We start from the raw sequence: 12,133 nt of genomic DNA, 5'->3' as shown, positions 1-12,133 counted from the left end.
ACTCCGCGTCCCCGGCAAGAGCAGAGCGTTGTATAAACTCCCCTCCCATGAACTCCCTAAAATGTAATAAGTACCGCCCCACCAAAAACAAGACAAACGGCATTCAAATATATTAAAATGTAATTCAAAGTGATCGTCAATAGAACAAAATACTTTCCATAATTTCGGAGCATCATGAACTCTTAACGCAAATGAATTATATGAATCATGTATATACACAAATGCTAATACAATATCGCAAAGTGAGTTCACAGGTTAAGCAAAAAGCCATGGAAACATTTGGACAGCAAGACCTCAACATACATTTCAGACACCTGGTTTGATAAAGATAATGATGATACTCATATTCATACTAAGTAAATTAACCATCAAATACTGTCACCTCAAATCACCCAGAGCATTACTTTAATAAAGAGCAGATCTGTTATTGCCTTAGTTTAAACTATTTTAAGAATTGAAAGTAAATCCCTTTTACACAACATTTTAAGGACAGTGGTTAGCCTACTGTTTGACAACTTCAATGTTTTATGTTTGGAAGCAGACCTAATTTACTAAGGCTACCAACAAAATGATGACACAAAGATGGCTTAAACATTTGCAATAAAATGACCTGAAATACACTTTGAGTTTGACACAACACTTTCAAAACGTCCATTGAACAAAATATACTTCACATTTAATTTGGGTTGTTAGGAACATATTTCACAGTAAAATACTGCCACCTTTTGGAATTTTAAGAATAATTTAAACCCCATCAATAAAGTGCTATTATCCACTCTTTTCAAACAAATTCCCAGTAGCAACATTTTTAGCTTCTCACACAATGATTATCACACAATTAAGTAAATAATCTCGAATTCACCTAGTGGCAGTGATGGAGGCAAATCCTGGAATCAAAGAAAAGACACTCATGTAGCCCAAGGTAACAAACATCCATGCTTTCCCTACACCAGAAATTAAACCAGGTTGGTTGCATTTTGAACAAGCTATGCTTTTTATCACTCCAACCTTAAGGCACAGTTACCATATGTTTGTGTTGCTTCACCAGATTGCTGTAATTACCCTGGTAGCAAGCCACACACAAAGCATCCCCACCACTGAAAGGGACACGTTGTCATGGTAACCATTGGGATGCTGTGTGTAAACAGCAGGGTACTGATGATAACCTGTCTATAAATGCACTCAGTAGAGTATCTCACCAGCATGGACAGTCAATCTACAAAGAGTGCACACCTCTACCACCTGACAACCGTTGTCTGTTCTGATACCTTAACTATAATTTAAGCTGTGATCTACAAGAACACACAATATGGTGCAAAGTATGGCTGTATATTGAAAAAATAAAGACATTTAAACATTCTGGTGTTACAAAGCAATGTTATACTCTGCTTTAACCCACTAAGCTTTCAAATCAACCCAAGTCCACTGATTATCTTTAACACCTCCCTGTACAATCATCACGAGGTGGTCAAATCAACCCCATTACAGCCAACTGGACCTCTCCAACTAGTACCTCAACCTGTCCCATGATCAGACTTCAAAAGAGAGAGATTATGAAGGTGTCACTGGAACATCATCCAGGGTGGTGGTTTTGTGGCCTGGTGGCACCTCATACTTGAAGACCACGCTGAAGAGCTTGCCCCCCAGCCGGTCAGCCAGCCAGGAGTTCTTGATGACAGCCATCTTGAGGCTCTCGCAGCTCAATATGGCGTAGTAGTTGGTGTGGATGGCCCGGCCCATGCCCTCGATGATCACCAGGTCTACATGGCGCTCTCGCACAACCCCAGCCAACACCTTGTCAAGACGGCTGTGGTGGGGAGAGAAATTAACACACATTTGGGAGGATTTACCTTCAAAATGTAACAGAAATGACTAAAGAAACTTAAAAATGTTTTTAAACATAGTTAACAAGGGTATGTTACATTGAAATATAATGAACGCTTAAGAAATAAAAACAGACCTCAAGTCTAAGCAAGGAGAGCTGGAGCCACTCTGGACTAGCGTCAGCCTGTCCTCCTTCACAGCAGACCTGCAAAACAAATTAAATGGACATTGACATGCTGGTATAGGAAAACAAAAAAAAACATATAATTCCTATCTTTTACATCCATAAATGCAGAGCCAAAAGACTTAAATACTCACTGTATGACTAAATCCATTGCAGCTATTCTTTCAGTCAAGATCTGCAGCTCACTGTTTGTTACATCATTCAGAGCTGGGCTAGAGTTGCTGGCAAGGACAACCTGGAAAACAACATAGCAGGGGGTCAAAGGAAGAAAAAAGGAAATCTTGTTGTGTTCATAGTGTTTTATTAAATCCTGTGTATATTTGAAGGGGTGGTACAAGTGACAGCTTTTCAGATGATGGGAAGGACTGTGTAGCTTCTTACCTCTGTTCCCCTGCAGAGAAGCTCTCTGACAAATGGGAACACTCCAAGTATGATGTCTATTCCACTATTATCTACGAAAAACAATGCACACTTATGAGGTGGGCCCTGGAAAAGAAAGCCAGCAGGCATGGTATTCAATTACTGTTCCACAGCATCAAGTCATATACATCTTTGTGCCAAATCCTAAGTTGAGATCCAGGCACACAACTTCTGTGGATCTTAAGTTAGGATGTGGCCCATAAACCAAATGCAGCTAATATAATAACTTTGAAACACTTCATCAGGAAACAGTTTAAATTCTTACCTTCAGTCTCTCGAGCCATTGGTCATAGGCATCCACAAGCCACGGCCGCTCTATGGAGAAAAAGGGACTATAATTAAGTAGCCTGTATAGGTTGCAGCAGCAGTATAAAATGCAGGACACATAAAACACATGTTTACCCAATAGGGGCTTTCATACCTTCCAACTGCAGTTTTGCATGTTCAAAGCCAAACTCCGGATCAGACTCCAGAACACTATTACAAGTGAAAATGTGAGCATGAGCGACATTCTTTGCTCATCTAAAAACACATTTTCTCAAGAAAATGTAAATATACAGTAGCAGACGAAAGTTGACACACCTACTCCTTCCAGGGCTGTTCTTTATTTCTACATTGTAGAATAACAGTGAAGACATCAAAACTATGAAATAACACATATAGAATCATGTAGTAACCAAAAAAGTTAAATCAAAATATATTTTAGATTCTTCAAAGTAGGCACCCTTTGCCTTGACAGCTTTGCACACTTGCCATTCAACCAGCTTCATGAGGAATGTTTTTCCAAGTCTTGAAGGAGTTCCCACATACGCTGAGAACTTGTTGGCTGCTTTTCCTTCACTCTGCGGTCCAACACATCCCAAACCATCTCAATTGGGTTGAGGTCAAGTGATTGCTGCATCAGATGACCTGGCATCCACAGTCTATCACTCTCCTTCTTGGTAAAATAGCCCTGACACAGCCTGGAGGTTTATTGGATAATTGTCTGTTGAAAAACAAATGATAGTCCCACTAAGCGCAAACTGGATGGTGTATCACTGCAGAATGCTGTGGTAGCCATGAAGGTAAAGTGTGCCTTAAATTCTAAATAAATCACTGGCAGTGTCACCAGCAAGCACCATCACACCACCTCCTCCATGCTTCACGGTGGGAATCACACATGCGGAGATCATCCGTTCAACTTACAAAAGACACGGCAGTTGGAACCAAAAATATAACATTTGGACCAAAGGACAGATTTCCACTGGTCTAATGTGCATTGCTTGTGTTTCTTGGCCCAAGCAAGCTGAGATGCAGCTAACTAATGAATGTATCCTCTGCAGCAGAGGTAACTCTGGGTCTTGTTTTCCTGTGGCGGTCCTCATGAGAGCCAGTTTCGTCATAGCGCTTGATGGTTTTTGCGACTGCACTTGTAGAAACTTTAAAAGTTCATGAAATTTTCCCTATTGAACAATGGACTGTCGTTTCTTTTGCTTATTTGAGCTGTCCTTGCCATAATATGGACTTGGTCTTCTACCAAATAGGGCTGTCTTCTGTATACCACCCCTACCTTGTCATAACTGATCGTCTCAAACGCATTAAAGAAAGAAATTCCTCAAATTAACTTAACCTGTTCATTCCTGCTTGATAGAATGCCAAGAGTGTGCAAAGCTGTCATCAAGGCAAAAGGTGGCTACTTTGAAGAATCTTAAATATAAAATATTATTTTGATTTGTTTTAACACTTTTGTGGTTACTACATGATTCCATACGAGTTATGTCATAGTGATGTCTTTACTATTATTTTACAAATGTAGAAAAGAGTTGACTGCTACTGTATGTACACACATACATACACAGAGCATTCGGAAAGTACTCAGACATTATAGCTTTATTCTAAAGATGATTCAATTGTTTTTGTCATCAATCTACACACAATACCCCATAACGACAAAGCAAAAACAGGTTTTTAGAAATGTAGTATAAATAAAACCCTGAAATATCAAATTAAAATAAGTGTTCACTCTTTACTCAGTGCTTTGTTGAATAACCTTTGGCAGTGATTACAGCTTTGAGTATGATGATACAAGTTTGGCACACCTGTATTTGGAGAGTTTCTCCCATTCTTCTATGCAGATCCTCTCAAGCCCTGTCAAGTTGGATGAGGAGCGTCAATTCACAGCTATTTTCAAGTCTCTCCAGAGATGTTTGATCGGGTTAAAGTCCGGGCTCTGGCTGGGCCACTCAAGAACATTCAGAGACTTGTCCCGAAACCACTCCTGTGTTGTCTTGGCTGTGGGCTTAGGGTCATTATCCTGATTAAAATGTGTACCTTCGCCCCAGTCTAAGATCCTGAGTGCTCTGGAGCAGGTTTTCATTTATGATCTCCGTACTTTGTACATTCATCTTTCCCTCAATCCTGACTAGTCTCCCAGTCCATGCCACTGAAAAACATCCCCACAGCATGATGCTGCCACCACCATGCTTCATCGTAGGGATGGTGCCAGATTTCCTCCAGATGTGACGCTTGGCATACAGACCAAAGAATTCGAACTTTGAATCTTGTTTCTCATGGTCTGAGAGTCTTTAGGTGCCTTTTGGCAAATTCCAAGCGGGCTGTCATGTGCGTTTCATTGAAGAGTGGCTTCTATCTGGCCACTCTACCATAAAGGCCTGATTGGTGGAGTACTGCAGAGATGCTTGTCCTTCTGGAAGGTTCTCCCATTTCCACAGAGGAACTATGGAGCTTTGTCAGAGTGACCATTGGGTTCTCGGTTACCTCCCTTATCAAGGCCCTTCTCCCTCGATTGCTCAGTTTGGCCGGGCGGTCAGCTCTACGAAGAGTCTTGGTGGTCCCAAACTTCTTCAATTTAAGAATGATTGAGGCCACTGTGTTCTTGGGGCCTTTCAATGCTGCAGAAATGTTTTGATACCCTTTCCCAGATCTGTGCCTCGACAAAATCCTGTCTCGGAGCTCTACGGACAATTCCTTCAAACTCATGGTTTGGTTTTTGCTCTGACATGCACCTGTGGGAGCTTATATAACCAGGTGTACCTTTCCAAATCATGTCCAAGCAATAACATTTTCCACAGGTGGAATCCAATCAATTGTTCTTCGGGAAAAAGTCTCAATGTCCTTGAGGGGCCCAGCTAGAGCCCGGACTTCAACCTGATCGAACATCTCTCCTGAAGAAAGCTGTGCAGCGACGCTCCCCAGCCTACCTGACAGTGCTTGAGAGGATCTGCAGAGAAGAATGGGAGAAACTCCCCAAATACAGTAGTGCTAAGCTTGAAGCGTCACACCAAAGAAGACTCGGTGTTGTAATCATGGCCAAAGGTGCTCCAACAAGGTACTGAGTAAAGGGTCTGAATTCTTATGTGAATGTGATTTCAGTTTTTATTTTTAATACATTTGCAAACATTTCTAAACCCGTTTTTTGCTTTGTCATTATGGGATATTGTGTGTAGATTTGAGGGAAAAAATGTAATCCGTTTTAGAATAAGGCTGTAACGTAACAAAGTGGAAAATGTCAAGGGGTTAGAAAACCTTCCTAATGCACTATATGACCAGAATTTTAGTCCTAATAATATCCTTCAAAGTCCCAAGTTTAGGAGTGCACAGAGTGCAGCCTCATTAAGACTCACTCCGATACAGCCTTGGCTCCCCAATCGAAGACGTTCCCAGCCAGGAGGCCCCTGACCAGGGCAAACTGCCTCTGCTCCCAGCTCAGCTCCCCCAGGGACTTGACTGCCTTCTGGAAGTACTTGAGGGCCATGTCGTTCTCCCCCTGCTTGATCTGTGGGAGGGGTGGAGACACAGCACTGAGACAACAGCTTCCTCCCACTTCTCACTGATGATCTACAACATTAGCAATTCATGCTAATCAAGGCAAGTGGACATGAAATTACATTAAAAAGGCACACAAGACGACACTTGAAAGCTTCATCAGATTAACTACTCAACATTCAAGGTAAATCAATTCTAGAAAAAGAGTAGCATTAGAACATTTATTGGAACAGTGAACAACAATAGAGAAAAATAGTTTTATAGGAAAGAGCTATAGAATCCACTCAAACCTTTGAGTATGGGTCAGGGAAGTTGAACTCGTTTAAACAGTGTTCTCTTGTGTCTAACAGACTTCTTACAGTGAGGGATCCATAAGCACTAGAGGTGAGAAGAGAATTACTCTACATTAGCAGATAAACACATACAGATTGGTGAGGGAACAGTGAGACTTCATCTACAAGAGTCACTCATCCACTAATAAGAGGCCTTTGGAGACCAGCATCTATAAATGATCAAGAAACCGTGTTATGCTCTAATTGGTTTAACAGCCTTTGAAATCTATCTGCAGCTGTGGCATTCAGATCCTGTGGCTCCCCTTACAAAGGCTGGTGGCGGAGGGTCTGAAGCTTGTGCTGGTACTTCTGACGGAACTTCTCTGCTCGTTCAGCGGCCTCTGGAAGATCAGGCTGGCTGGCAACAGCTCTCTTCACCACCTATCCAAAGCACATTGCCCAGATCAACTGTTTCAAAAGTGACCAGGATAAGGACTCCCTGTCAATGCATAATGCAATGTGTATATATTGATTAATAGACCAGTGGCAGGTTCTCTGCCTCTTACCCCATCCAGGGCCTCCTCGAAGCAGTAGAGCCAGTACTCCCGTGCAAGGGCGTCCTCTGAGAGGTCCACTGTGTCTGGGATGTAGGAGGACGGGTCCTGCAGTAGGGGCAGATTCACCAGTTGCCTCTCCAGACGGTCCATCTCCAACATGTCAAACTGAAGCCGAAGAAGAGACAAACTGAGCACTGTACATAATGCAAGGCTAATGCATTCATGCACACTTAGACAGGTTTCCTGACAACCCCAGAGAAATGCACATCGCAGGGGTAAAGGGCTGTGTGGTATGATTCTGAATGGTTAGATAGCCAGCAACAATGACAAGAAGCCACGACTCCACCTTGCTCCTACAGTCCTATAGGCAGAAACTCGAACAAGATGTACCCATGACTTGAACATTCAACACTGTTCTGACCAATCGGAATCCACGCTTCCCAATTGTTTTGATCACGAGGACTGGGAAATGTTCTGGGCAGCCTCAGAGAATAACATCGATCTACAGTTGAAGTCGGAAGTTTACATACACCTTAGCCAAATACATTTAAACTCAGTTTTTCACAATTCCTGACATTTCATCATAGTAAAAATTCCCTGACTTAGGTCAGTTGGGATCACCACTTTATTTTAAGAACGTGAAATGTCAGAATAATAGTAGAGAGAATTATTAATTTCAGGTTTTATTTCTTTCATCACATTCCCAGTGGGTCAGAAGTTTACATAAACTCAATTAGTATTTGGTAGCGTTGCCTTTTAAAATGTTTAACTTGGGTCAAACATTTCGGGTAGCCTTCCACAATAAATTGAATTTTGGCCCATTCCTCCTGACAGAGATGGTGTAACTGAGTCCGGTTTGTAGGTCTCATTGCTCACACACACGCTTCTTCAGTTCTGCCCACCAATTTTCTACAGGATTGAGGTCAGGGCATTGTGATGGCCACCCCAATACCTTGACTTTGTTGTCATTTTGCCATAACTTTAGAAGTATGCTTGGTGTCATTGTCCATTTGGAAGAACCATTTGCGAAGCTTTAACTTCCTGACTCACGTCTTGAATGTTGCTTCACGGTTGGGATGGTGTTCTTCGGCTTGTAACCCCCCTCCAAACATAACGATGGTCATTATGGCCAAACAGTTCTATCAAAAAAGTACAATGTTTGGCCCCATGTGCAGTTGCAAACCATAGTCTGGCTTTTCTACGGCGGTTTTGGAGCAGTGGCTTCTTCCTTGCTGAGCAGCCTTTCAGGTTACGTCGATATAGGACTCATTTTACTGTGGATATAGATACTTTTGTACCCGTTTCCTCTAGCATCTTCACAAGGTCCTTTGCTGTTGTTCTGGGATTGATTTTCACTTTTCGCACCAAAGTACATTCATCTCCAGGAGACAGATGGCCAACATTGTTTCTGTAACCAAGGCAAAGATAACAGAACTAAATAACTATATCCTCGTAGCACTCACCTCTGGCATCATGAAGTGCTGAGAGAGACTATTCAATGATCATATCACCTCTACCTTACCTGCCACCCTAGACGCACTTCAGTTTGCATACCGCCCCAACAGGTCCAGACGATGCAATCGCATGCACACTGTACTATACCATCTCGACAAGAGGAATACCTATGTAAAAATGCTGTTCATTGACTACAGCTCAGCATTCAACACCATGGTGCCCTCCAAGCTCATCAATAAGCTGGAGGCCCTGGGTCACAACCCTGCCCTGTCCTGGACTTTGACGGGCGGCCCCCAGGTGGTGAAGGTAAGAAACATTGCCACTTCACTGACCCTCAAAACTGGGGCCCCACAAGGGTGCGTGCTCAGCCCACTCCTGTAGTTCCTGTTCACCCATGACTACGTGGCCATGCACACCTCCATCTCAATCATCAAGGTTGCAGACGACACAACAGTAGTGGGCTTGATTACCAACAATGACGAGACAGATTTCCTTCACCTCCCTGTAGGCTGAGTGTGGTGTGAGGAAAACAACCTCTCACTCAACGTCAACAAAAAGGAGATGATCGTGGACTTCAGGAAACAGCCAGGGGAGCACACCATATCCACATCGAAGGGACAGTAGTGGAGAAGGTGGAAAGCTTCAAGTTCCCCGGCATACACAGACAAACTGAAAAGTTCCACCCACACAGACAGTGTGGTGAAGGCTCAACAGCACCTCTCAACCTCAGGAGGCTGAAGAAATTAGTCTTGTCACCTAAAACCCTGACAAACCTTTACAGATGCACAATTGGGAGCATCCTGTCAGGCTATATCACCACTTGGTACAGCAACTGCACCACCCTCAACCACAAGGCTCTCCAGAGGTAGGTGCGGTCTGCACAATGCATTACTAGGGGCAAACTACCTGCCCTCCAGGACACCTACAGCACCCGATGTCACAGGAAAGCCAAAAAGATCAAGGACAACAACCATCCGAACCACTGCCTGTTCACCTCGCTACCACCCAGAAGGCGAGGTCAGTACAGGTGCATCAAAGCTGAAACCGGGAGACTGAAAAACAGCTTCCATCTCAAGGCCATCAGACTGCTAAAAAGCAATCACTACCTCAGAAGCTGCTGCCTACATAGAGACTACCTAGTCACTTTAATAATGTTTACATATCTTTCATTATTCATCTCATATGTATATAATGCATCTTGCCTATGCCACTTGGCCATCGCTCATCCATGTACATATTCTTATTCCATCCCTTTAGATGTGTGTGTATTAGGTAGTTGTTGGGGAATTGTTAGATATTACTGCACTGTCGGAACTAGAAGCACAAGCATTTCGCAAAACTCGCAATAAAAACTGCTAACCATGTGTATGTGACCAATACAATTTGACGTGGGGACTCATAGGCGACTCGTTTCAGCCAGTTGTACCTTGTTCTTGAGGTGTTTTGAGTAATGACATATCCATGCTAATATGGCTAAAATTCATTAGTAAGCTAACCAACAACTGTAACGATGTATTTGAGAGAAAACAAGTGCTTATTGTGCACATTTATGTTTTCAATAAATATTTGGAGCCCAAATATAGTTTACATATTATCAAAAAGAAAGGAGGACCAAGGCACTCCATATAATTAATTAAAATGCCTATATTTGTATGACATGTTCAATGGATTTATTTTTCATTCTTAAATCAGACGCGTTACGGCTGCATGGCCTTCGCCAGGGAGTACAAAGAAATAATACAATGTCCTCTTTGTAACAGCTTTTCAAATTAGCCCTAATTTGAAGAGGTAGTTTACATGTTGTCAATAATCCTTTGAACATAAGCCAACCCAGTCTGTTTTTCCCCAAAGTTGCGCACGCATCGGTTTTGTTGCTAAACAACCCATTAAAAGTGAAACGACTCCTTCAAACATAGCTAAACTCCAATATGTTTTCACTATGCCCCCTAGTGGTCAGTGACCTGAGAATAGCATGTGTCAAACTCCACACTGTTAGTGGGCAGTGGACACACGCATCAACATTATAGTACCCAACATTTAAAAAATATAGTACACCACCTCACACCAGTCACATCCGTGCAGGGAGTATGTTTTCATGCACAATTTATAAGGTGAACAGACCTGCCTACTATTCTCCACAGTGTCACACAGGGTGGTTGACTATAAAGTTGGTTATAACATGTTACAGCTCAATTTAAACCATGACTACATAGAGCAACACTTCAAAGGCTGTTATGCAATAAAGGAAAAGGCTGGCATATAGCAGTTACAATGCCACAGCTGTCTCTCTGAAACCTTATTTAACCCATTGTGAATGTGAATGCTTGGCAAGCTGGTAGCTACAAAGCCAGAATCATGAGGAAACATTTAGACCTAATCAAACCACTAAGCATGGAGAAGTACTTACGGAAAACTGAAGGGTTACAGTAGGTAAACAGAGGTAAGAGATTGTGGATATGAAGAGAAGAAATTAAAACAAAATGTTAGACTGAAAAGATCAATGAATGCCTCATACCAGGCCTGTGGATTTTAAAAGGACAGCGTTGGTGACATTTCCATAGAAAAGATCAAATCCACAATCTCAGACTGAGAGTGGGGAGAATTGCTATAATGGTCAATGAAATGACACCAAAATTAAATAACAAGTGGGTTATGAGCGCACCCTGGTGGTCTTATGCTGACCTTTCAGTATTTTAACTTTTTCTTTTCCAATGGACTTACTTACTGTTCCACTACGTGCACGTTGCATGGGGTTCAGGTCAGGAGAAGTACTCATAAGGCCAGAGCTCCCAGCATAGTTCTCCCCCCAACTGTACTGGTTAGGATCTAGATAAAGTGCAACAAATAACAGTGAATTAGACAAAAGAACTTCCCATCAAGAAGAAAATCCTTACAAAACCTAGGGTGTGATAAACTATGGATTCCTGTGCCACTTTCTGTCAAGAAGAAACTCCATAGATGAAAGCATCTTGACCTACTGTCTTCCTCTGCTCCCTTAAGGAAGGCTCCAATAGTCCCCAGATAGCCTTCATGCCTCAGGAAGAGTGCCTGGACTTCACCCTGCAAAAACACAATATAAAACTCCACTCAGATGGAACCATTTCCAACTAATTATGCTCATAGGCTACTTTTAAATGATGCAATCTATCAGCCCAATACAATCAAACATGTCATATCATGTCATATCAATGTTTATTTATCATCTCCACTAGGGAGGGGCACGGTTATCCGGATATTACTATTCGAAAACTTGTGAGTAATCTTTTTGTTGTTGGGGGGGGGGGGCATTTTAACAATGAAAAAGCTCCAAATTAAAATTGTCCATGTTACATTGTTACACACAAGGACATGACATTTGAAATGCTAAATTTAATAAAACAAACCTTAAAATGTAGTGTTTATGTACGGCGCTGTTAGCTACTGCTGCTTCAGATGTCACGTGGCTTTGACAGAACATTGCTTACAGTTGCGCACTGTAAATGTAGCCTACAGTTCTGAGGACACATTGACTACGCAGACTACACAGATAGCCCAAGTGAGCTTTTTTCCCCCTCACTAATTGGTATTTTGAACAATCAGATCAGCTCGGAAAAAGAGCTGATGTGAAAAGATCTGAGGTCACTGGGGAAAAAAAATCAGAATTGGGCTGACTGTAT

At 42.2% G+C, this 12,133-nt stretch overlaps 1 protein-coding gene across 1 annotated transcript in view; it reads right to left on the bottom strand.

Moving 5' to 3' along the window:
• Nucleotides 1-102: 102 nt before the first annotated feature.
• Nucleotides 103-12,133, bottom strand: part of LOC124031375 (4'-phosphopantetheine phosphatase-like) — a 28,213-nt gene continuing 16,182 nt past the window's right edge. The window contains exons 8-19 of the mRNA XM_046342522.1: nt 11,456-11,537; nt 11,203-11,303; nt 7,032-7,187; nt 6,794-6,906; nt 6,484-6,571; nt 6,052-6,203; nt 2,850-2,905; nt 2,694-2,743; nt 2,390-2,494; nt 2,143-2,243; nt 1,961-2,029; nt 103-1,807 (exon numbers count right to left, since the gene is read on the bottom strand). Of these exons, the coding sequence (XP_046198478.1) occupies nt 1,552-1,807; nt 1,961-2,029; nt 2,143-2,243; nt 2,390-2,494; nt 2,694-2,743; nt 2,850-2,905; nt 6,052-6,203; nt 6,484-6,571; nt 6,794-6,906; nt 7,032-7,187; nt 11,203-11,303; nt 11,456-11,537 (1,329 nt within the window). The 3' untranslated portion in view covers nt 103-1,551. The remainder of the gene's footprint in view (nt 1,808-1,960; nt 2,030-2,142; nt 2,244-2,389; nt 2,495-2,693; nt 2,744-2,849; nt 2,906-6,051; nt 6,204-6,483; nt 6,572-6,793; nt 6,907-7,031; nt 7,188-11,202; nt 11,304-11,455; nt 11,538-12,133) is intronic.

Source organism: Oncorhynchus gorbuscha, linkage group LG03, assembly GCF_021184085.1.
Source record: "Oncorhynchus gorbuscha isolate QuinsamMale2020 ecotype Even-year linkage group LG03, OgorEven_v1.0, whole genome shotgun sequence".
In the NCBI taxonomy this organism is placed as follows: Eukaryota; Metazoa; Chordata; class Actinopteri; order Salmoniformes; family Salmonidae; genus Oncorhynchus; species Oncorhynchus gorbuscha.
This window is presented reverse-complemented; position numbering and strand designations above follow the sequence as displayed.